We start from the raw sequence: 25,069 nt of genomic DNA, 5'->3' as shown, positions 1-25,069 counted from the left end.
TTTATGTACGTCGCGTGTCTCTAGCGTCGAATGCAACAACGATCAAAACAAAACAAAGTCGAGTCGAGTCGAGTCGAAACGAGTTGGAAATTAACGACAAAACACAAACAACTGAAAGCCGCTAAAAGGCATTTGCATGGCTAAAACCCCTAAGAGGTTATCAAATTCAGTTTAACAGTTAGAATTAACTAACAAGCTTACGCTCAGTGTGCGAGTGTGAGTGTGAGTGTGCGTGTGTGTCTCTGTGTGTACTTCGTGTCTATTGCGCAAAATGTTTGCCCAAATGCATGGCTCAAATGCATGGCCAAGCCTAAAACTGGCAGCCGCTTGCAATTAAACACAAAAGATACAAAGTATCTGCAACTGTAAACAGCTACAAGAAAAAATATAGAAAAAATTCCACGTGTTGAGCAACGCGGCCAATCAAATAGTTACAAATCACAACAACAACAAATATACACATCAAACACGGCGGCAAGATGCAGTTTTGGATAACTTTGACATTTGCATTGCTTTCGGGTAAGTTATTAAGCGAAGCTTCGCGCTATGTGCGCCAAAAAGTATCTCATAGATGCAGCGCTGCTGTCTATTTTTTGTTGTATTTTGACCGCTGCGGACTGCGCACCAAAAAGTTCATGACATTTGACTGGGCTACGAAAAAAAAAAAGTCAAATACATATATATATAAAATAGAAGATGAGTCTCAGACGCAGTCGCAGACGCGGCAGCGGTTATCTTTCCATATGAATTGTGTGGCTCCGCAGACTCCGCGAGTGTATCTCGCACATAACTCCTTTTGTCTGGGCTGTCTGGGGCCGTTGCTGCTGCTGCTGCTGCTGCTGCTGGTTTTTCTTCTGTTTGCTGTTGACATTTAAACACTTGTTTTTGCCCGCCGCTGCCGCTGCCGCTGCTGCTGCCGCTGCTGACTGTGGTTTCTACTTCACAATACGAGTACGTATAAAAATTGCTGTTTTTTTTTGTTTTTCGCTGTTGTTGGTATTGTTTTTTTTTTTGGCCATAGCCAAGTGTTGCGCTAACACACGGCGCACTTGCCACCAGCCCAGCATCCACCCCCCCCCCCCCCCCCCCCCGCCCCTCCTCTGCCGTCGCGCTGCTGTTGCCCACGGGCTCGCTTTAAATGCAAAAGTTTTTCGTATAAATTTTTTCTCAGTTATTTTCCTCAACATTTTTGCAGCCTCAACTTTACTGCTGCTGCTTCTTCTTCCACTTCTTGATATTTTTTTATATTTTTGCTTTTTTGCCACCGCTGCTGTTTATTTGATTTATGCGACATAATTCGAGGCGAACTTTGTGGCACACATAATTTAATTTTTGCCATCGCACTTTGTTGTTGCTATTGCCCGCTGCTGCAGGCGGCATGCGGCATGCGGCAAGCGGCAAGCGGCATGCGGCAGGCTGCAGCCTGCTCCTGTTTTTAATTATTTGCAATTTTGCATTTTTATTGTAAAACGTCAGGCGCGCTTTTGTTGCCCGGCAGTTTGTTTGACTGCTAATTGAAAACTATTTGCATAAAAAATGTAAAACATTTAACAAGTTTCACACAATTTGTGCATCGAATTCGTGCTTGGCCCTTACAAAGTTCTGTTTTTGATTCAATGCTAATGAATTGAGGACAAAATTCTGTCGCTGCATCGATGAAAACGCCGATGAAAATGTTTGGAAATCAAATTAAGAGTCTTAGATGTGGTCCAACAGCTGTCATCGAGTCTTCGCTAACACAGTTCTAATGATTTTACACCACATGACGAATTTATTAGTGAGCATTGAAAATCTTTAATTAACGTGCTGTTAATAGAAGCTTTAAATAAACAAACGTGTATTTGCATTGACGATTAAAAGTGGCGCAAAGACAAAGGAAATGTATGTGTTGAAATAGATTAAGGGGGAATTACGACAATAAGTTTTTCTAAAGATTTGCTTTGTTGCTGACACGGACTAACTAGATAAAAACGATAATTGAATATACGCAGAAATGGCAATTAAATTACACGTTTCTATGAAATTGTTGCCAGTTTATTACGAAAAGTTACTTTGCAGAATATTATTTCCATCAAATTTTTCAAAATATGATTTCTCTTTAAATATCATCATTTGATTTAAAGGAATTAAAACAATTTTTAAACAAAAATATATAAATAATTCTGTGTTTTCAAATGTGTGAAACCCAAAAAAATGCCAACTCCAATTTTATTGCCCAATATTCCCCTGTTTTTCCTTATAATTGCTATATCCCAGTTTGATGGCGCTTGATTACAAAATAACTGCATTAATAAAGAGGAAAAAACCATTAAGTGCAATTTGAAATGATTTTTGACATAACGATTTTCGTACATATTCATTATGTGTACTTACAAAATTGCTAAAATATCTTGTGGCACATCATTTTAATTTGGAACCTTCGTCAGGACAACAGTTTAAGGGGCCCAGCAGTTGCAGTTGGCATCGTTATGACCGCAGCTCCAGTTGCTCGTCGGCTGTCGCTGCGTTTGGCGCACGCCCAGGGATATGGACATGAGCAGCAGGAGCAGCAGGAGCAGCTGCCCCGGCATGTGGTCGCAGGCACCAGCTCCATTTGCACGCGTTCAAAATTAATACCAGTCAGGCTGCAAAAGGCAAACAAGCCAAACTGGCAAGCTGGTAAACTGGCAAACTGGCAAACTGGCAGGGCACGCAAAAAACACAAAAACACAAAATACCAACCAAAAAAAAGTAGAGAAAAACCGGCAGGCAGGCGGTTAAAAAGAAATACACCTGCCCCAGAGCCCGCAATGGGGCAAGCAAAACACAGTTTGAGGCAGTCAAATTTTCAACATGTGTAGCAAGCGGCCAACCTACAAAAGACGGCACGAAAAATTATGATTACGTTCATTTTTTTTCCTCACTCGCTTTTTAGCACAACTAGAAAAATTGAGGATGTGGTTAAGCTCTGAAAGACGAGGCGGCAGCCGACAGAGACAGAGAGGGTGAGAGGGTGAGAGAGAGTGAGAAGTTGAATAAAAAAAAGTGTAGAATTTACAAATCTCTTTTGCCTACACACTCGTAAGCGCTGATGGGCAACAGCAGGGGATTGAGGGGGGGGGGGGGGGGCAGATGGCGTACAGAGCTTTAAGCCAAATATGTAGGTTTATGCTCTGTGCATAGATATGTGTGTGTGTGCGAGTAAGAGTATGTACATGAAATGTCGGACTTTGCTATATAATCCCAGCGATTTACCTAGGCAAATTGAATTAAAGCTAAAACCTCGGCAAACGGACGGCCTCCTGGCTCATAGCTGGACTTAGCACCGATTTGGCTTAAAGCCGTAACTGAAATCTGTGCTGGCATAAAACTTTTGACGCACTTGTCTAAAACTTGCGCCACCATCGGGTCTCTGTGTGGGTTATAATACGCAACCACTTTGCAGTGCATTGAACTGGTACGGCTAAGCGCTACGGCTAATCGGTGGGCAGCAGCAGCAGCTGCTAAGAGTCCGAGTTCGAGTCCGAGTTCGAGTCCGAGTTCGAGTCCGAGTACCAGCCCGAGAACTACGAGTACTTGTCCAGTGAGCCACTTGCTCTGATTAAAAAAAAACTACTGCGAATTATGTTGAACAGGTTGTGGGTTGGGGCTGAGCGCAGCGGAAGCGGGAACGGGAGGAGGTTAGCAGACAGCCCACATATACTGTAAGAGTGCAGCATAGAACATTAAAAGCAGCCCGAGCAGGGGGCGAAGGCGGGGGGGCAGGCGGACCGGTACAAGACCTGAACTGACCGCAATTGCCTTAGCAAAATCTGGCTGTGCTCCACTTGGAACTGGCCCAAAACTTTTGTGTAATATTCTTATAGAGCTCTTGAGCGATGCTCTGCATATGGCTGAGAGCTTTGAGTTTGCAGTGTTTCAATTATTTCGAGGGCTCCATTACTTTGTTTAGTTTAACTAATTAAAGTATTAAAATGTTTTCCAATTTTAAGTCGATCGAATGAAGAGCTTTGCTAACAACATATTTTTAAAGATTCAGGTTTAAATAATAGCTCCATAAGAAACGTAAAATTTCAATTTTAATTCTTGTTTAATTTTCAACTAAAATCATAATAATTATTATTCAGATTTATATCTAACAACTGATTATTTTAATCATTTTTATTTACAATATTTTTTTCTCAATATAACTTTTAAGTAAAATAACATAAAATAGTTTCTAATCTCTTAATCTCTAAAATCTCGAGTATTATCTAACTTCGAATTCCACACAATTCTGTCTACATTTAATTTGCACTACATTTTTAATTATTACCTTTCAACTCCGCTCATTTTGAATAAGTTTCAGTTTTGCTGGCATTCTAGGCTACTTTTGTCTATCTCACATATTTCTGCTGCTGGATTCTTGTGGCTTGTGTACCTTGTGCTAGTTATAAGTAAAAGCTATCTACAGATTATTCTGTCGCCATCCTTTCACAATTCTCTCATACGAGCATAGTTAAGTATTTGCCAGCTCATGCTGGGGCTGACGATTGCAACTTTCCCAGCAAATTCCAAAATGCTCGGAGCCGGGCCCATGCCCATGCCCATGCCCATGCCCAGGTCCAGGTCCAGGCCCATGCTGAGGCATTTACCTAATAGACCTACCAACGTGTGCAACTTTGTTGAGGGTTTCGTCTGCTGCTGCTGCTGCTGTTGCTGCCCCCATCTCTCGTGTTGGATAATTACAACCCCTGTCTTACCTTTTTGTTTTTTTTTTTTTAAATGTCCATTTGTACAACTCACTCCCGGCTTTGACTTTGACTATCCGATGTTATCCAGCAACTTGGAGACCCGCACAAAATGCTGGTCATTTGTTTTTATGTAAATAAAATGCGCTTCCAAGTTGTTATTGCTGATGTTGTTTTTGTTCCTCTACTTCTTGTTGTTGTTCCTGTTGTTGGCTTATGCATATTTGCCTGTACTCAACGAGTCGCTCAGTCTGACACTCTTTTTATACAATATATACATTTATATATGTATGTATGTGTATAGTTGTTGCTCCTGTTGTTGTTTTTCTGTGTTTCGCAAACATTTTCTGTTTGTGCCGCCTTTGGCTGGGGCTGGTCAAAAGCGCACAACATTTTCCTTTTTCGTCGTGTTTTCTGTGTGTGTGTGTGTGCGTGTAGTTGTTGTTGTTGTCTTTTTTGCAAATTCACTTCCGCCACAGACTTTTGCCAGCAAAACGGCAACATCGAAAAAAATTAACACGACAAAAAAATATAATAATAACGAAAAGCAGCAGAAAATTGCTCGCAACTTTGCTGCGTCTTTTTCTCTTGTTATTTTTTTGTTCTTTTGCTTACATTTTCTTTGTGCAATAAAAATAAATAACAGTTTATGAAAATTTGCCAAAATATCAACAGCAACATCAACATCAAGAGCAACAACAACAACAACAACAACAACAACAACAACAACAAAGTGAAGTGACTTTTCCTGTTTTTGGCGGCGGCTTTGGGAACGCGTTCTGCTTGGATTTTCATTCTATTGTAAAAAGCTTTTTCGTAGCTGCCCATTTAAAAGGCGTTGACAGCAGTCAGCAGTGCAAACCCCCCTCCTCCTCCTTCTGCCCACCCCCCCCGCACCTTAGTAGCAACTCCCACCCGCCCATTAAACACCCCTCATAGCAAATTTGTGCTAACGAGTTGTCGTCATTCGTTTGGACTGCTGAAAAAAAAAAAAGAAAATAAAATAAAGAAAACCTAGCTGAACTGAGCTCCGAATAGGCCCATATGCCCATCATGAACCGATGCTGCCAATGCTGCCAATGCTGCCTGATGTGCTCCCCCTCCTTAGTGTTGTCTTTGTGCTAAATTGAACCAATTTTTTTGTGTTTTTTATATAACTTTTTTGTGCTCGTTTTTTGTGTTTTTTAACTGCTATACGCTTTCATTTTGTTTGTTTTTGCATCCATGTGTGTGAGTGTGTGTGTGTGTGTGTGTATTTGTATATTTGTGCTTTATGTGCGCCCAGCGCTGCGCTTATTTTGCAGCACTTTGCGCGTCAAGTGAGTAAAAACCCGAGCAGAGCTCTACGAATGCGCTTTCAAAGCGTCGAGCTGTCTATGCATCTATTCATGCGTGCCGTGGCCCTCCAATCTCCCAACTGGGCCTATTTTCAAAGCACACACAAAACACACATACACATGTTTTTTTCCTGCATATGTGTGAATTAGAGATGGGCACGTTCGTATCATCGATATTGTTATTATGCGACCCTATTTTGCTGACTTTTATGGCTTTCACACGCTCGAAAAAAGAGAGAAGGAAAAACAATATGACGTTCACATTAGTTTAAAATTTGCGCAAATGTTGATTTCTTTTTATAAATGGAATATTTTACTTCATTTTGTTTTCCTTCAAATGATTACATTTTTTTTTATGCCCAGGTTATACTGCAAGCTATAACATTTTGTGAAATAAATTTATAGTAATAAAAAGGCAGTTTAGCCTGATCTTAGGCATTAATACGTACCAAGCGTATCTTGTGTCGTGATTATTTCATACAGTATAATAAAATGTGCTTCCCAAATACCAAATTTATATATTTCTGTAGTCTAATATTAAGCTGGCCTGGCTCGAGTAAACATTTTTTTTTTTTTTTGTGTATTTAATAACTTAAAAACAATAAAATATAAATTGTCTGTGAGCTTTTTCAAGCTATTGTTTGATGAAGTATCTGTATGGGAATTAAAGTAAACTTGGGATATTTTAAGTGTATTTATTTAAGTTGTTGTTTTCATCGATTGTATTAAAAGTACGTAAATACACATATATTTGCAATGACACATATTTACTAAGATTATTTGATATGATTATAAATGTTGCTTAATCACGATAATACCGAATCACATTTCTATTTGCACATCTCGAGCACAATGTCTATGCCTATCGAGCCGTGTTTGTTTGTGTGTGCATGTTTGCAATTGCAGATTTGCAGCCAATGCAGCAAGATTTGGAGTGGGAGAGGCAATGGTAGTGGCTATGGGAGGTGGGAGGTGGGAGGTGGAAGTGGGCGTGCGTGAGGTGTCTGTGGCACGGCACCTACCACGCTGATGGGGAGCTGTCGGCGACTCCAGCATACGTAGATATGTGCGCGTTCAGCGTCTCCAGCTGCATCTCCGTCTCCGTCTCCGTGTCCATCTCCATCATCGTCGCTTGTCTGTCGTCAGCTGAAGCTGAAGTTGAAGCTGCGGCAACTGCGGTGGCAACTGGCGCGGCTCGTGGCTGCCACTGCCACTGCCACTTGGTAACTGGTAGCCGGGGTGGCAGTTCGCGGCTGTTGCCATTGCATTTTCGGTCATTATTCAACGTCATTGCAATTTGGCGCTGCTGCCGCTGCCGCTGTCGTTGCCGTTGCCGTTGCCGCTGTGGCAGCCTCAATGATGCATAATTTGTAGCGTTATATAAATGCAAGCTCTGTTGATATTTTTTATGCTAATTGCATGCAAGTAAAACTTAATACACCGCACACACACAAAGGCACACACACACACGGTTGGCTGTAATTATGTGCGCCGGCGAAAAAAGAAAGTTGACAGTTAGGTGGCGTCAACTGCAGCAGCAGCAAACAGCAATGGCAACGGCAACGGCAACGGCAGCCGCAGCAAACAAGTTGCAACAGTTGCAGTTGTTGTTGCCGTTGCTTTTGTTGCCGCTGTCTTCTCGTTGTTGCTGCAGTCGCTGCTTATGACGGGCCGCTCGTAACGAGCATATATGTGTATATATATCTATATATATATATATATACACCTATAGCAACATGTGTACAGTTAGGTGTTTGCATCTGATATATGCAATTATGCATGACGCTCAGATCAATGCGATAAAGCAGCCGCAGCAACAGCAATATTCAGGAGAGAGCGACAACAACCAACACCTCAAAAAACACAAAAAACAAAAACAACAACAACAACAACAAAACAGACGAAATAATAAAATTTCTGCAAAATATTGGGTTAAAGATCTGTAACGTGTGAAGTTGGCTGCGGATGTTGTTTATAGCGGTTTATAGCGCTTGCAACTGTAATTTACGGCAGAACGCGGAGGCAGGCCATGAGATGTTGCTGAAAAGCGGCGCGTGTGTCGCATTTTAAGCAGACTATGTGGGCGGAACATTATATACTCTAAATGCACTCATTTGCATATATAACTCCTATCTTTAAGATAAAGCTTAATCATCAGTTTTTGCACAGTTTAATTTAATGTCATAAAACAACGTTAACGTTGTGGCCACAGGCTAGTTTATTCTATGATCCAATAATAAATTCAGCACTAAAATCAACTTATTGCGGCCAATTTAAGATAGCTCAAGGGGGAGAGTCCTCATCCGTCTGCACGTTTGCTGCCTGCAGCTAAAAACCGGCTCGCTGTGCAAAGCATTTCCCTCTAGGCACATCCAAGTATCCTGCTGGCCTGCATGTATATAATAAGGGACACTATCTTCAAATAAGGCAGAAATTCTACTTCCATCCTAGAAATAAACATGCACAAAGTGCCATAAAATGTCAATTAATATTCAAGCTGCAATTGTTTCTCTCACCTTTTGGTTGCCGACCTTAAACTAGAGTTAGTTGAGCAAGTTGACGAAGGAACTTGATATAATTGGTAAAAACAACGCCGTTGGCCAATTAATTAAGTTTAGTACGCACCATGACACAGCTTGTTGGCATATGCTGCCATAAAAGCTGCCATAAAAAACGCTTTAGGTACCAAATTACAAGTCAAACGCTGGCGGAAGCAGCCGTTAAAAGGCACTTAGTAGCGCTTTGGCAGCACCCAAAGTACCCCTCACCAATATGCTGCTGCCGCTGCTGCTGCTTTAAGGCAAACATAAAAATTCATTAGAAGCGCTTTCAATAAATTATCAAGCTGCATTAATATACGCTCGATGCGCACTTGAATATGCGCTATCAATGGTCATTAATCTGCTGGAGGAGGACGACGACGACGACAACGACAAACGTTCATGTTGACGAGCTTCGGTTCTTGATAGCCAGATACCCTACTCCCATGTACATCCTTTTGCCCTTAAACAAGCCAAATTGGCTATGCAAAATAGAAAAGAAAAATATATATGGTAGTACTCCAATTGCAGAGCTGTAACTTCTATGCTCGATTGTTGGTTATGTGTGCGCGCTCGTGTATGTTGTTCAAGTGCTGCCAATTAACAGGGCAGCCCTTGCAGCAGTGCGAATCGATATTTACTCAATTAATTTATTACTTCCGCCAACAGCGACAGCAACGACAGCGGCAGCGGCAGCGACAGCAGCAGCGATTTTTCATTCATAAAAAAAAGTCAGCTCGCAAAAGTTGGCCAACAAAAGCTGATGAAGCGTCGTCAGCGTCGCTGTCAGCGCCTATGCGCGTCGTGCGAGTTTTCGAGTTTTCGAGTTTTCGAGTCACTCTCTGCCACAGGAAGCAATCATCGTGCTACAAGTCATATTAACTTACGCGGGGCGCACAAAAACAAAATAAAAACCCGAACGATACCCCAGACCCCAGACTATAGCACGCAGAATCACAGCAAAAAGCAAAAACAGAAGCTGAAGCGAGCCAGCTGGGCCGGTTCCAGCTACCACAGATCGCCGCTTCGAATGGAGTGGAGCTGGAGCGCTGGAACTGTGCCTGGATGGTCAGCATATGTTGTCCGACAGCTTTGCGCATGCGAAAGTTGAGCTCGGAGTGCATGAAACTATCAATGAAGGAGGCCTCTTCGACTTTAACTTGTGCTTCCCAGGCCAGCTAAATGCGAGCAGGTGCACCTCGCCGATACTTCAACACAAACGTGTACACACAAACGTGCTTAAGCACACACACACACACACACACACACACACACACGCACAAATTTCATAATGATGGATGGCTATGAGTTGTCTGTTTTGCTTGAGTGTGTGTGTGTGTGCGACGCGCCTAAGCCGGTTTTGGACAACAGCAGTTGTCAGTCTCTTTTTCCCCTCCGCTGCCTCAATTAAACTGCCAGTGAGACCTGGCCGAAAACCCACAAAAGTGTACGTTAACTGTGTCCCAAAAAAAATTGAAATAATAAACAATATAAATAAATAAAAAAAATTGAATTAATAACAAGACGCGACAATGTGAAAATTGTTAAACGTCGTGTTTTTGGTTTTTTCAATTTGCTTTTGCAATTACCAAGAATAAATGCAAGAGTTAACAACAAGCATAATAAGTAATGTCCAATATTGGGTCAAATTGAATAGTAATTGAAAATTTACCAAATATGGACATAAATAGTAGGTGTGGGAAAATAACAAAGTTCATATAGTTTGATAAATTGAAACTTTTTTAGGAAACTTGTAACTTTTCTATAGAAAATGGAGTAGTGATCTTTTAGACGGTTATTTTAGTACATATATATTTTCAGAGAAGGAACAAAATATTTGAGTAAAACTCTTGAAAACAAAGTATTTGATATTATTATTTTAAGAAATTTATTTAACTTTCAAGCAAGAAATATTAAAAAAATATATATTTAAACAGACATTTTAAGCTGTAAATATAGATACAAGTTTCGCTATATCTACAAATATACAAAAGCTGTAATTGGGTTAAGGGCTATCAGTAGGAGGATTTATATAAATGTATCTAAATAATTAATAACTGACTGCTCCTACGCATCGTGACTGAAACAATCTTTTATAAGTTAGTAACTGTTTAACATTAGCAACAAGCAGATTAATAACAACAACAACAACAACAACAACAACATAGACGGCAGCGGCAGCAAGTTGGCTCTTGGCTTTTGGCTGCGTGTTAATTTTGACAAATGAACATTTTGGTTGGCGGGCATGTGGAGCATTATTCCCACCCGGCTTGTCTATAATTTACAAATTCAGACTAAACAGCGGACTGCGGCGGCTTTGCTTAATTATGGCTTCCATCGCTGACTGGCCTTTGTCTTGTCTCTTGTCTTGGCCTCAAACTAATCAGCTTGAAGCCATTAATCTGACCAGTGTGCCCGTGTTTCGTGTTGCAGTGCGAGCATATCTTTTGGCCATGGTGTCGCTTGATTATCTAACATTTGACTGGGGCCCGAAGACAGTTGTTATGCTCGAGCAGTTTTCAAAACGCCGTCAGATAACTTGAATTTCTGGCCCGACGCGCTTGACTGGCTGTGTTCAGTTCTTAGACCAAGCGACGTTTGGGTTGAAGTTGAAAATTAAATGCTGATTTTAATGTCTATATATATATTGCGCCTTTAAATAAACGATATCAAATCTGTGGACATCACCCGCATTTGTTCACACGCACCTACATGCATAAAGCTTAAAACTTAATGAACACATCCTTGAAAATATAAATAGGTAATACGAGCATTTTGGTCTGCAATCAGACAGCCATTAAACTTTTTAAAAACAAACGAGCTGGCTTCTATAAAGCTGAAAACAAACAATCCCACAGTTAAAAAGTTTAAATCTGCATACATAAATAATACGAAACAAAAAGGCAAGCACAATACTCGAAAATAAACTAAAAAACTTTTCAACAGACCCGCAAAACTCATTCATGGATACTACGTGAGCGTGCGGGTACAAGGCAATAAAAATAAAATACAAAAATAATACAACATAAAAATCAAATGGAATTGCATACATAATATTTGCATATACGTATTTATAGTTGATTTAATGAGTAAAAACGAAGAGCCACAGGCTTAAAAATGCAATGGACTGAGATAGTTCCGAGTCCTATAAATTTAAATAGTACGCTTAAAATTGTATTAATTCCGCATTTTTTTTTGGCAGTCAAATGAAATTTAAACATTCGCGACTCTTAGAATTAAGTTAAATGCAATATTGTTTAATGAGCAGGAATTGTTGATTTTAAAAAATTGATACTAAAACAGAAACAAGGTAACTAGCTTTGAATTTACGATTCTGATATTTACTTAATTTTGGTTTTTAATTCACAAATTTTATGCACATTTTTTATGCTTTTTGTATATTAAGCAGTTTCCTACAATAATTTGTTTTGTGTTATGCGATTATTTATGAAGGCAACAATTTTGTTTATTTACCAAAATTTATTGGACATGCATTATAATCTATGACTTGTTTTAAATATATTTATATCATGAGCTGAGTTAAATGCCTTTTTATTATAATTTGAGCTTAAAATTTGTTAATACAGTGAAGTTTTAAATTCTTCTAACCCAGTTACGGGCCTAACTCATTTCTAAGTCTCACACTTAGACGTCTACAAAGTTCAGCACGTCAATAAAAACAGCAAAAATATGTAGTTTGACCTTTTGGCGCGACAGACAGACAGACAGACAGACGGACGCACAGCTCGGCAAGTCAAGACATTCAGAAAAGCTAGAGAATAATATATAATACAAAGCCAGCGGGCCAATTGGGCCCAGACATTATAATTATGCAGCTGCCACATACACCAGCCAGCAGCAACAACGGCAACGGCAACGGCTGCGGCAACGGCAACAGCCAAGTGTGGCATGCAATGGCTTCGTGTCTTGGCATTTGGCAAACGACAAGTGCAGCCGTCGATCGCTGCCAGAGCTGTCGATCCGTCGATCCGGCGACCCGTCGATCCGCCAATTCGCAGAGCGCATTAAACTAAGCCGGGCAAAAAAGTCAAAGCCAGGTGCGTGCTCTGGGTGCCCGAGACAGAGCGACCAGTTCACTGTAGATACATAGCTTAAGCTAGAGCTGTAGCTGGAGCTGGAGCTACGCTTCGAATAGCCCCTCGCATTGGCCAGTTAAATTAAAATTCAGTTTGATATGCGCTACAGCTCAAAGCCCCGGCGCGTCGGTCTTTCGGTAGGGGATTGTCTGTCCGTCGCAGCCGGCCCACGTCTTTGTCGTCTTTGTGAGCCATTCATATGGCGGTTGCCATTCATAAACCCGTATTTGAGGCACGTAGGCTGTGGCGACGGTTCAGTTAGTTAGTGGCACTCGAACTGGTTTTCTAAGCCGTGGCTAGCGCTAAATGTTGATTTTGATTTCTTTATGAGTATATGTTATGTATATGTATATGTGTATTGCTGTACCATTTTGAAATGGCCGAGCTCGCCAGATTTCTTATTCAAATACCCTGCAGCGCTGTGGGTTGTGTCAATGGAACAGCTGCCGCTCTGCGGCTCTGGGTGTGTGGGTGTGTGGGTGTGTGGGTGTGTGGGCTTAGCTTAAAGACCGGTAGTCTTGCCGTTAAGAACCAAACTTAACGCGTTAAAGGCAACGCCAACCCTCGCCGAAGCCTTGCTGTACTTAACACCACAACAACAAAAAACCGAAAAAATTTTATTTAATTTGCCTGCCACAGACTACAACAACAAGAACAACAACAACAGGATTAAGAAGAAGAGTGCCACAAACTTTGCCCATTTGCAGAGAAACACCCGCCCAAGTTTTACGAGCGCACTAAATAATATTTTGTTGCATATTTTAAGGCATCGGCGCTTCTTCCTCATTGCTATATTGTTCCAACTTTCTTTTCTATACATAAGTCTGTATATATTTTCACTGACTAATTTATTTTCATAGACTGCCGACGCAGCTTTTTTATAATATTATTATTTTCTTTTCCTTTGGTTCTGGCCTAGGTGTTGTCTATGATTTTTATGCTTGCCCAAAATTTATGACTAATAAAATTTGTCAATTTTTTTTCAAAAATACCTTCTTTTTCCCCTCCGACGGCTCTGCGGGATGTGTGGGTGTTTAAGATCTTTAACCCACGCATCTGCGACAACAAAAACAAAATTGCTTGGACGGGCTTTGACAACCGGACGAACGTAACATATAAACCAACGAATGTTTTGTTGAGTGGCTTACAGTCATAAAATCATCAAATCTATTACAGCTCTCTGCTGTTTTATTATTAAAAAAAAAAAAAAAAAGAAGAGATATAAACAACAACAACAACAAAATACGGCAAAATTGGTTTGTATTTCGTTTTGTTATTTTTTCGGCTCTTCCGAATGCTGTTAAATTTGGTTTCAAAAGTGTTGTTTAGCTTTGGCCTCACTAATGCCAATATTCATATGTATTTTTTATATTTTTGATGAAGTTTACGAGCTCCATTTGCTGCTTATTTGGTATGGGTTTTAAAATTGCGAATTCATGTTTAACAATTTTGGCTGCTTAGCTAAATATTTGTGCATTTAAATTGTGAGTTGAAAAGAATTCTATACCAAATGCCAGACTTAATTTACTAATTGCCTCGCCCGCATGGGCCTGCCGCAAAATACTTTCAATTTTTGAAAACAATTTTTCGTGCTGCGGTCAAACAGAGACAACACCAAAAAATATATAAAAAAAAAGAATGAAATAAAACAGAAAGTATTTTGTTGCATATTTAAAAAATAGTTGACAGCCACAGAGTTCAAAAGGGGCAATAATTTTTATTAATTAATTAAGGATGAAAGCGCCGGTTAACATTGAAGCGGCAGCAGCCGGGTGCACATCTTCTTCGTTCCAGTCTCCAGTTCATGTTCATCTAAAATGCTCATGAAGCAGAAAATAATTAATGTTAATGCTATGGCTGGCTGGGTTACTTGGCCCTGTTCCTCTGTTCCCCCTGCCCCTCAACTGGCACTGGTCTGCCCCTCGAATGGCGCTCTAATTTGTGCAGACCGCAAAGTTCATAGCAAATTAGTTGATTAGTTTAACGTCGCTGCCAAAGAGCCTGTCCGTTTTTGGCAGGCAGGCGGAGAGAGGGGTACGGGTAGTGGAAGGGGGTTCCTGGTGTGTGTGTGTGTGTGTGTGTGTAACCATTTGATATGGCTAGTCACATTTGTTCAGCTGCAAATTTTATAATTCAATCAGTGCACACAAACACACACAGACAAACAAACAGACAGACAGTCAGTCAGACAGACTTGGTAATGCGGCAATTTGTGTGAAATTTACCAAGAGCTTCGCAGGCTCAGAGAGGCAGCAGGAGAAAGTGACTGAGAGAGAGGGAGAAGGAGACCAATTCTGGGAACCATTGAGAATGTTATTGTGGGCTGTGCGATTCGCGTGAGTCAAATGCGTTTTATTTTGAATTTATTAAGCGTGCCCAAGGCGAACATTAAATGCTCGCTCCGTGACACTGGGCAAGGACTGAGGCTGGGCAGAGCCATAAAGATAGCCGAGAGCACAGACAATAAAGGAGAATATTGAAATCGACGGCACAAGTGAATATGAAAGATGAAGTCTGGATAAAGGATGCTGGCAATTTTGTTATTGAAAAGATGAAAAACAAGTTCGAAGCGAATCAATATACGAAAATGAGTATATTTGTCTATGCATAGAGGAATAAATACGAAAGCCAACGTATCTTTCATAGATGTTTCAATTGATTTAATACTATTGTTATTCTGTGTTGTTATTGACAGCCAGTCAACAAATAATCTAACGCTATTTCGATAATAAATATTTACCATTTGAAACGCGTATCCGAAAAATATAACAAATGATTATGAATATTTTTAAACTGTGATGACGTTGATATTCTAGACAAAGAAACCAGTTTAGCTGCGCTACGAAGATTGATAGACGACTGAAATGCGGGCTGCGATTTATGATTAAAAAACTATTTTAAATATCACAACATGCTGTGAAATTTGAGCATCAATTTGTGGCCAGACAATTCGCTTAAATTAGCAATAGCTCTAGCTCTAGAAATAACTAAGCACCTAGTGCTGTAAATAAAATAATACGATTCTTCCATGTCCTTTTGGTTAAACGAAACCAGCTTGGAGAAAACTGATCCAACAATCTGTTGGCCAAAGCGGCTCAGCATCGAGTGCACACCATTTACTTAGCTGCTTTTCAAATTATAAGCCTTTCCACATATCCGCGCGCGGCGAGGAGAGCTCCTGCTGCTGCTGCTCCTGCTGCTGTGTGGTGAGCTCTAAGCCACATGTTGAAAATAATTGTCATGGCTACCCAGAAATCCTTTGCGCAGCGCCATTTAAAACAATTCCAAACACTTTGTGGGCGCTTAACATAGCTGACAACAAATTTGACACCAAAGCCGCTTTAATCAATATAATAAAAGGCATTTGTTAAATTAACAAAACGCGCCACGAAAAACAACAACAACAACAACAACAACAAAGAAAAAAACATTGAAAAAAGGAAGAAATTTTAATTAAATTTATAACGCAAAGCCGCAAAGAGCGCCTAGAAGCTCTTTGGCAAAGATTTATGTGACCGTTAATTTTGTCAAAGTCATTCGTGAGCATGTTGTTGTTGCTGTTGTTGTTGCTGTTGTTGCTGCTGTGCTTGTTCATGTTGTTGCTGACTGTGTGCACGCTAAGTGTCCTGACGCAAAAAGGAGTGCGAGAAAAAACCTCACCGGATTTCCTGTGATATGCCACAATATTTTCCATTAACGCACTGAAGTTGCAGGCAAACACAGCAAACCGAAAACAGGAACAGCGGCAAAACTGGAAACTGGTCTTGATAAGACAGCAGCAGCAGCATCAGCAGCAGCAACATCAGCAGCAGCAGCAGAAAGAAACAAGAAAAAAATAAGAACAACAACAGACAACGGGCAAAAGACGGTTGGAAAAAACAAAAGCATTGAGCAAAATGTGCGTTGGTCCAGAGTACTAGAGTAGGAGAGTAGCAGCTCCCCGGGCCGGGTTCAGGTTTAGGTCCAGGCCACTTCTGTATGGATTGTCTGTGGACAGCAACATCGCTCGGTCTCTGTTGCACACGGTGTAGGCCTGCTGACTGCCTGCCTGCCAGCCTGCTGTGCGGCAGTCGCTGGCTTTATATGAGTTAATGACTTGTAGATAGTTTAACTTACAAAGCAGAGAGGCGTGGAGTACAGTGCACATGAGGTTGGCGCCCGAGCAGGGACTGTGCGAGCAAGGGGTTGCGCTGCTGACCATTAGTGCGACATCCGGCGTTGCGCTTCGCTTGCCATTGCCACACGTAGACGTAGTCCATGCTCAAAACTATTAGCAAGCTTTGCGCCTAGCCTAGGCCAGCTCACACACTCACTTAACTTGTGGCCGAGTTCGAGTTCGAGTCGGAGTCACAGGATCGCCATTGGTAGAGGCATCGGCAGAGGCATCAGCAACAATCTGTTGGCCAAAGGCATCGGCACCGGCAGAGGCATCGGCATCATCAACATCGGCTGGCATGGAACGGTTTTGCGGTTAAGCTGTTAGTTTAGTTTGCGTACAATTTGTGGGCCCAGTTGACAATTACAGCCCCTTGGAAGAGCATTTGAGAACCGACTGCTGACTGCTGACTCCTTGCTTCCCTTCCACCAACCACCAGACACTAGCCACTAGCCACTGGCCACTGGCCACTGGCCACCGGCCAGAACGCATGAATGAAATGGTAAACCGGTTTACTTTAGCCACCTTCTGTTCGTCTTTCATTTACTTCACTTTGCAGCCTGTGTGTTTTCTTCTTTATTTTCTGAACTGTGCTCTGCCAGTGCTTCCTACTGTCACACTTCAAGGATTTCTTTGTTGGCCATCCTGCCCTGCATATGTGTGACAATTACCCATTGCTTATTCTCTTGCATGTGCCAAGGTATACACATATACAAATGTATAAGTACATATGTATATGGAAGAGGGGTTGGGGGGCACCTCGTAATGACACTAAATGAGTTGTAGCCAACCGGAGACGGGGCCTGGGCTTGGCCTCTGTTTTTCTCGTCGTTGTTGTTGTCGTTGTCGTTGTCATTGTCGTCGCAAAACCTGTCAAGTTGTGCAGTTTTGTTGTTGTTGTTGCTGTTGTTGGTTAATTGCCGCAGGAAATGTTCTTGCTGTGGTAGTTGCAGTTGGTCAACTGTCTCTCTTGGTCTTTGGTCTTAATTGCTTGAACTTTGGGCCAAGTTAATGCGGCCTTATGCAAATTGAAGCGCGCCCCCAACACCAAGAATAACGAATGACTAACTTGCAGCTGCGGGTGGTCGCTGCATTGCGTTTCCGTTGTGACCAAATCATATCCACAATGGATAGCTCTATTTTATGCAGATGTATATATACATATATATATTTATTTGTAGTTCATTTCGTGCCCAAGTCGAACGGAAATCGAGCTCGTTTCAAGACCGTGCAGCCTCGGCCTGTCGGCTGTTGTGTACGACAAATAATCAATTAATCCATTGATGAAGTCCACGACAGCGACGTTTATTTGTTGAACCATTTGTAGGCACGTCTCACGCAGTGCTTGGATGTTTGCCTCAGCTGGTTCCTGTCCCGCACAGTGGCACAAAAACTATGCAATCAATTATACATATTTTTATAAAAACATATTGTCTTTTTTTTTTTAACCAGTTTAATTTAGCATTGGCTTGTCTGGGAATTGAATTATATGGAATGGAACTAATTGAACTTGTTTTGATTGGCAGCCAAGTTTCAAATGAGCTGAGAATTATATGTTGCTTTCTGAATGTTAATTAATGGCAGTAGCTAAATTCCAATTCGAAATATGGAATGACTTAAATTGATTTAAAAATGAGATGCTAGTTGCGAAATAAAAAAGTCACTAGAGATATATGGAACTGAATATTAATTTAACCTTCAGCGTTGGCTTTAATTAGCACTTTTTACACATTAATAAATGTTAGTAATGCTTATTAGCTGCCTTATATTATCTACTAAGATTGAAGTTTGAATGTTTGAGTCCCTTAGGCAAGACATTTAACCAGAGCTCTCACTTTATTTTATAAATTTAATATACTTTTCTAGATCTTAGCTTTTACAAAGTTTGACATGATTTTTCTTCAGCCCTTCGGACAAGTTTTCTATGACCTAGTGACACTGTGCGTGCTTTTATACGTATTACCTATGTAGATTGCTCTAATGCTGATTAGGTCGACGACAAAACACACTCACACACAGACACACTCGAACACATACACAGCTAAGTAGTCGGTTCAATTTGGTATCGAACGTGGCCTGCTCTTTTCTTTAAGACATTTTAATGCTAATGAGCCGCAAGCTGGAGACCTACATCGTTTCGGTGTGGGTTGATATAGCGACACACAGACTGGCAACGGGCAGACCATGATGAAGACTGAGACTCAGACGGACGGGCGGACGGACATGTCCATGTCTCAATGACAGTCTGAAAGTGCCCTGACACATACACCTACACACATGTGAGCCATGTGTGTGCGAAACAAATAAAAAAAAAACAAGAAAAATAAAATAAAATAAAAGTTGTTCCAAATTAGTGAGATGTGACTGGGCTGCGTCGTTGGGTCTTACGCTTAAGTAATGGTTATTTTATGTGTGGGCTGCGAAAAGTAGGTAACTGTAACTGTGACTGTGACTGTGAGTGTGACTGTGACTGGGCCGTGTGACAGGTCGATTCGTCGATTGCGTTGCCAATTGAACTAGGTGCTCGCTGCCGCCTGCCGCCTGCTGCAGTTGCCAACTACGTGCGCAATTGTCGAACGTGCCGATTAACAATATGCGAATTTCCTCTTTCTCTTTTCTCCCAGTTGGCGTCACCTGCAGTGCCCAGGTAGTCAGCCCCTCGACCGCCTCGCCCGCCTCGCTCGCTGTGCAAAAGTTCCGCGTTACCCCCCACGATCTACAAATACTGGAGGGCACGGATACGCTGATGCGCTGTGAGGTGTCCTCGCGCGCAGGGAAGGTTCAATGGACAAAGGATGGCTTCGCGTTAGGTTTCTCAGCAGTAATTCCCGGTTTTCCGCGCTACTCGGTGTTGGTGGATGCCGCCCATGGCATATATAATTTGCAAATTAAGAACGCCACGCTCGAGGACGATGCTGAGTACCAGTGCCAGGTGGGCCCGGCCGCTGGCAACCCGGCCATTCGCGCCAATGCCAAGCTCAGCATTGTGGCAGCACCCAGCAGCATTTCCATTGATGGCTATGCACGCAACGCCAAGGTGGAGGTCATCGAGAGTCAAAACCTTACGCTACAGTGCATCACCGAGAATGCCAATCCGGCGGCAGAGATTGTTTGGTATCAGGGCGAGACGCCGATGACATTGGGTAAGGTTTTTACTCAAGCTTGTCCATTTCGACTTGTCTAACTTGGCTGCCTCCTGCAGCGCCCATTGTCTCAATAAATCAAACATCGGCCAAGCGTTTCCGCACCAGCTCCACGTTGCATCTTTCTCCGCGTTCTGACGATGACTTCAAGGAATTCTCGTGCGAGGCGCGACACAAGGCGCTGCCTCCGGATGTGCCCATGCGCGCTCAAGTGCAGCTCTCTGTGCTATGTAAGTCAAGAAACCCCTAAATTGTATTCGCCAGCAACTAAGTCTTACTTCCACCACATCCCATCAGACCCACCCGGCCCGCCATTCTTTGAGGGCTACAGCCAAGGCGAGACTTTGCGTCGTGGTCAGGAGGTTCAAATCGCTTGCCGGAGTCGTGGTGGCAATCCTCCAGCACAGTTGGTTTGGTATCGCAATGGCGAGGTCATTAGCTCACCGCAACGCACGTCGGGTCGCCTCTCGGAAAATGTGTACAAATTCACGGCCAATGCATCGGATAATGGCGCCAATTTGGTCTGCGAGGCTAAAAACCTGCTGTCCAATACTCCGTTGCGTGCCGAACTTAATCTGACTGTCCTATGTAAGTTGCGCAGATTAGCCTTAAGTCCCCAGTTGCCTGTAACGTCAAGCTCCTTCTAAACAGACGCACCTAAGGATGTTTTCCTGAGCGGCGCTACCCATGCAAAAGTCGGCGACGCTGTGCAGCTGAACTGCGTGACAGCTCCCTCCAATCCTCCGGCGCGCATCAACTGGTCCATGAATGGGCGTCCATTGAATAACAGCACCTACAAGACGACAATCAGCGCTGATGGTGGCTGGGTGAGCAGCTCCAACATAACCTTGAATATCGATTCCCAGAGTCGGACCTTCATCACCGTTTGTCATGCGCTTAACGCGGAGCTCTCTCAGAATGTTGTCGGTTCGCACACGGTGAATGTTTTGTGTAAGTGGATCAGGAACCTAGGGTCAATTACGCGCAGTTTGCTTTAGCCGCTTCTGTTCCACAGATCCTCCCTCGCCGCCTCTACTGACCGGCTACAACGACGGTGACATTCTCATCTCCGGCTCGATTCTGAAACTGCAATGCAGCTCCGCTGGTGGCAATCCACCACCCACATTGCAATGGTACAAGAACGATAAGCGCTTGAACGCCGCCTCGAAGGTGACCGATAACAAAATCAGCTCGGAGCTCTCTTTGCTGGTGAATGCCTCTGATAACAATGCCATCTACAAATGTGAGGTTCAAAATGCGGCTATCGAGATACCATTATTCGCCACAAAGACCCTCGGCGTACACTGTAAGTAATTCGACTGACTCAAGCATTCTGGGCTGGTTCCTCATCTATTGTGATTGCTTTGCCCATTTAGTTCCACCGGAGACAGTCAAAATAAGTGTTGCACCCAAGAACCTAGTGCCCGGCATTCGAGCCAAACTCATCTGTGATTCCAGCTCGAGCAATCCACCCGCGAAAATCAGCTGGTGGAAGGATGGCATACCAGTGGAAGGACTCAATCTGGCCAACAGGCCTGGTCTCTGGGGCGGTTCGGTGTCCACCCTGGAGATGCACGTGAACATTACCCAAGATCTCGATGGCTCCATCTATACCTGTCAGAGTCACAACGAAGTACTGCAGCGCAGCGTTCACGAGACCATCAGCCTGGACATACTCTGTAAGTGCCCACAACCAATCCATTGTCGATATATCCCATCTGAATAGCCACCTCTATCGTGAATAGTTCCTCCCAAGTTCGACGTTGCTCAGATTACCAGCTTTGTGGGCGTGGAAGGCGCACCACTACAAGTGGAACTACATGCCAGTGGTAATCCCATGTCCATTAGCTATACCTGGACCAAAGATGGCCTGCCCATTAGCAGCAACCCCTTGAGCGGCCAGCGTCTGATATCTGATGGACCTCGTCTCAATATAAGTCGCCTGGGCCGCAATGACGCCGGGGTCTATGTGTGCGAGGCACTCAACACACAGGGCACAGCCATGCTGGAGATTCAAGTGATTGTCGAATGTAAGTAGTCATAGGGTAGCCGTAGCCAAGGCGCCCTCGATAAGTTGGCCAGTTGCTGATTTTGCTCTTCAATTAGATGCACCCATTATTACCTCTGTCACCGAGGGTCAAAGCTTTGCATCTGGCGCACAGGCTGTCCTCGCCTGTCAAGTGCAAGCCCGCCCACTGGAAGCAGCCCATGTGCGTTGGTCACGACCTGGCTACGATTTAGCCACACGCACCACTTCCACCTTTGAGAACAACACCGCACTATTGCACATTGATAATGTTCAGCGTGGGGATATTGGCAATTTCACTTGCACTGTGGACAATCAACGTGGACCACCAGCTTCAAAGAATGTTGTCCTTGTCGTACAGAGTAAGTAGCAAAGCATCTTCTGTGCAATCCTTTATAGCAGCTAACATCGAATCCTTTATTGATTGCAGCATCCCCAGAGATTGATCACTCGCCTGCCTACACCCGCTTTGCAGCTCGTTTGGGCGTTCGGGCACAGCTCATTTGCCGTGCTTTGGCCTCGCCACAGCCCAGTTTCATTTGGCGTCGTCATGGCAAGGATCTCAAGATGCAGCGTCGCAACAAATTCACGAGCGTCGAGCGACAAGTGGATCCGCTGCACTTTGAATCCGCTTTGCTCGTGGAGAGTACCTCGGCGGATGACTATGGACAGTACGAGTGCGTGGTGCGTAATTCAATGGGTCAGGCCAGTACAACTCTGGAGTTTAGTAAGCCAACGCGGCCGGATACGCCTCTGCAGCTGCGGGTGGGCAATGTCAGCGATACGAGCGTGGAGCTGATGTGGACACCTGGCTTTGACGGCGGCATGCAGGTGTATTATCGCGTTCGCTTCAAGCAGCAGGGTGAGGATAAATACAAGTACATGGACGCCAAGGTAGGCCAACAAAACATCACACTGGAGGGTCTAAAGCCCGGCGGCACTTACTTCTACTCTGTGATGGCGCACAATGAGGCGGGCGGCAGCAAATTTCTGCCGGACATCAAGCTCACCCTTAGCAAGGGCTCTCAACCACATTCTGCGGAGTATACCGAAAAGGATGAGCTGCCCAATGTCATGATCATTGGCATTACTTCCGCGGCCATGGTGCTGTTGGTGTTGAATGCTGCACTTGTAGCCTGGTTTGTTATAAGGCGGCAGAATAAGTCACAAGGCGAAACGGAGCCCAGCAATGATGATGCCTACTCCAAGGATGACAATCAGTCTGTCTATAAGGTAAATAGGCTACAGCTAATAGCAAATATTGAACTGCAGACTGATTGGACTAATCCTAACCAGCTGCCCATCACTGCTTTGCAGGCGGACGTGCAAAAGAAGGCGGCCGCTTCCACATATCTCGTCGAGAACGTGGACATCATACAGTCGACGGCATATCCACCCAAATACCAGGAGAGCTCTATGTGCACGCCACCCTATCCGCTGTGCAATCCAGATTTCACGCGCACGCTGCCCAATCCCAAGCGGCATAGTCAACGCAACAGCGCAACGGGCATGATTGAGGGCATGCCCATGCGCGCCAAGGATGATCACATGCTGATCTCCAATGGCCTGTATATACCATCTCCATCGCCTGCCTCCTCATTGGTCATCAAGGGCAGTTACATATCATCGCCATCGCCAGCGCCGCCAGCCGATGGCTCCTACTTCAATATGAGCGACAAATACATGTCCTATCCACCAGTGGTAAGTCAAAGATTTCATTTAAATTTATTTATTTCTTATCCGAGAAGAAATTTTCATTTAATAGAGCCAGATATAATGACTCTCGTCCCCTCGTTGGTAGGATTTTAGGTTATTTATACTGGCTTATTATATTTAATACCTATTCTCTTTCGCTCTTCTCCCTTCTTCTCATGAATTTATTCGACAGACCTACTAAACCATGCAGCACGTCAAAGACGAAAGACAACAAACACCAGCCAAGCCCAGCTGGACTGATTGACATCACACATCACAAAACAAAGCCAACACCAAAATTAGAAACAACACCAACAACGGATATACTCATAATGAAATTGAGATAGAGTCGATTTCAGTCAATAGGAGGTTTTTGTTGATGCTTTTTGCTGGGGTTTGGTTGTTGCTGTTGCAAGTTTTTTGTTTTCTGTTTATAATTATTACTAAATGACGTTGATTATTATGGAGCGCAAATGGAGGAAACATGTTGAATGTATTTTGAGAAAAGACATTTGCATGCGGCGCTCGAAGGCTGTGATAAGTACCTGTATCCAAGGCTCTCCACTCCACTCCAACCGAGTCGACACGACTCGGCCAACCGCATCATGATACCCAGCACGCACATCAAAACTTGGATCCACATCAATCAATCGAAGCGATGCCGATGCCAATGGCGATGCTGATGCCAATGGCAATGGATTAGCCTTTGGGGCAGGTGCGCAACCCACTCTACAAATGCTTGCCCCCTCTCATCATCAACCAACACAAACACAAATACAACTAATACAACAACAACAACAACGACAAGAGAAGAAATAGAAAAAGAAAAAGAAAAAGAAGAAGAATAAGCAGCAGCATTAGTGGATACAAAACAACACTCAAATATTAATTTGTAGGCATTTTTCTTGATATTAAGTAGTAGCAATTACGATTTTTAGCATTTAGCGTAAATATTAACGAGTCTGTTGAGTCGTGACTCATTCTCATTAGCAGTTGTTCAAGTTTAAGCTCTAGACATACCAATATCTCGATATACCTTCATATAAGCCCAATAGGCGTAACGATTTTCGAAGCAAAAAAAAGTTTAAAAATAAAAAAAGAAAAACAAACGATTCAAAATCACAGGAAAACAAAAGAAAATCCTTAAGCGTATTTCAATTATAAAAATATTTTTAAGCGTGACTTTCGTTAGATTTAAGAGCCAATTTAAAATAGTATAAGTGCATACACATATACAAACACAAACATATATATGATATACCATATTTACACAAATCGAACGACTTTTTATCATGCATGACAATAAAATATATACATGATAAAATATGCGTAAACGCGCAAGCGCCAAAAATTATGTTAAATAAAA

At 42.8% G+C, this 25,069-nt stretch overlaps 1 protein-coding gene across 3 annotated transcripts; it reads left to right on the top strand.

Annotated features, from left to right (window-relative positions):
• Positions 1 to 10: 10 nt before the first annotated feature.
• hbs (hibris) lies at positions 11 to 25,069 on the top strand. Of its 3 annotated transcripts, none has more exons than XM_064695979.1 (12): positions 11 to 519; positions 19,464 to 19,982; positions 20,042 to 20,212; positions 20,280 to 20,570; positions 20,634 to 20,933; positions 20,998 to 21,288; positions 21,359 to 21,661; positions 21,728 to 22,012; positions 22,089 to 22,370; positions 22,439 to 23,241; positions 23,305 to 23,709; positions 23,897 to 25,069. In XM_064695979.1, the coding sequence occupies exons 1-12, from the start codon at positions 480 to 482 to the stop codon at positions 23,903 to 23,905; spliced, it is 3,699 nt and encodes a 1,232-aa protein (XP_064552049.1). In that variant the 5' UTR covers positions 11 to 479; the 3' UTR covers positions 23,906 to 25,069. The 3 variants fall into 3 exon arrangements, with proteins under 3 accessions (XP_064552049.1, XP_064552048.1, XP_064552050.1); XM_064695980.1 differs by having other exon boundaries at positions 12 to 519; positions 23,326 to 23,709; XM_064695978.1 differs by having other exon boundaries at positions 22,439 to 23,709.

The sequence above is a fragment of the Drosophila montana genome, unplaced genomic scaffold (assembly GCF_035044405.1).
Source record: "Drosophila montana isolate Dmon_TW-CO22-7 unplaced genomic scaffold, ASM3504440v1 contig_3833_1, whole genome shotgun sequence".
Lineage (NCBI taxonomy): Eukaryota > Metazoa > Arthropoda > Insecta > Diptera > Drosophilidae > Drosophila > Drosophila montana.
This window is presented reverse-complemented; position numbering and strand designations above follow the sequence as displayed.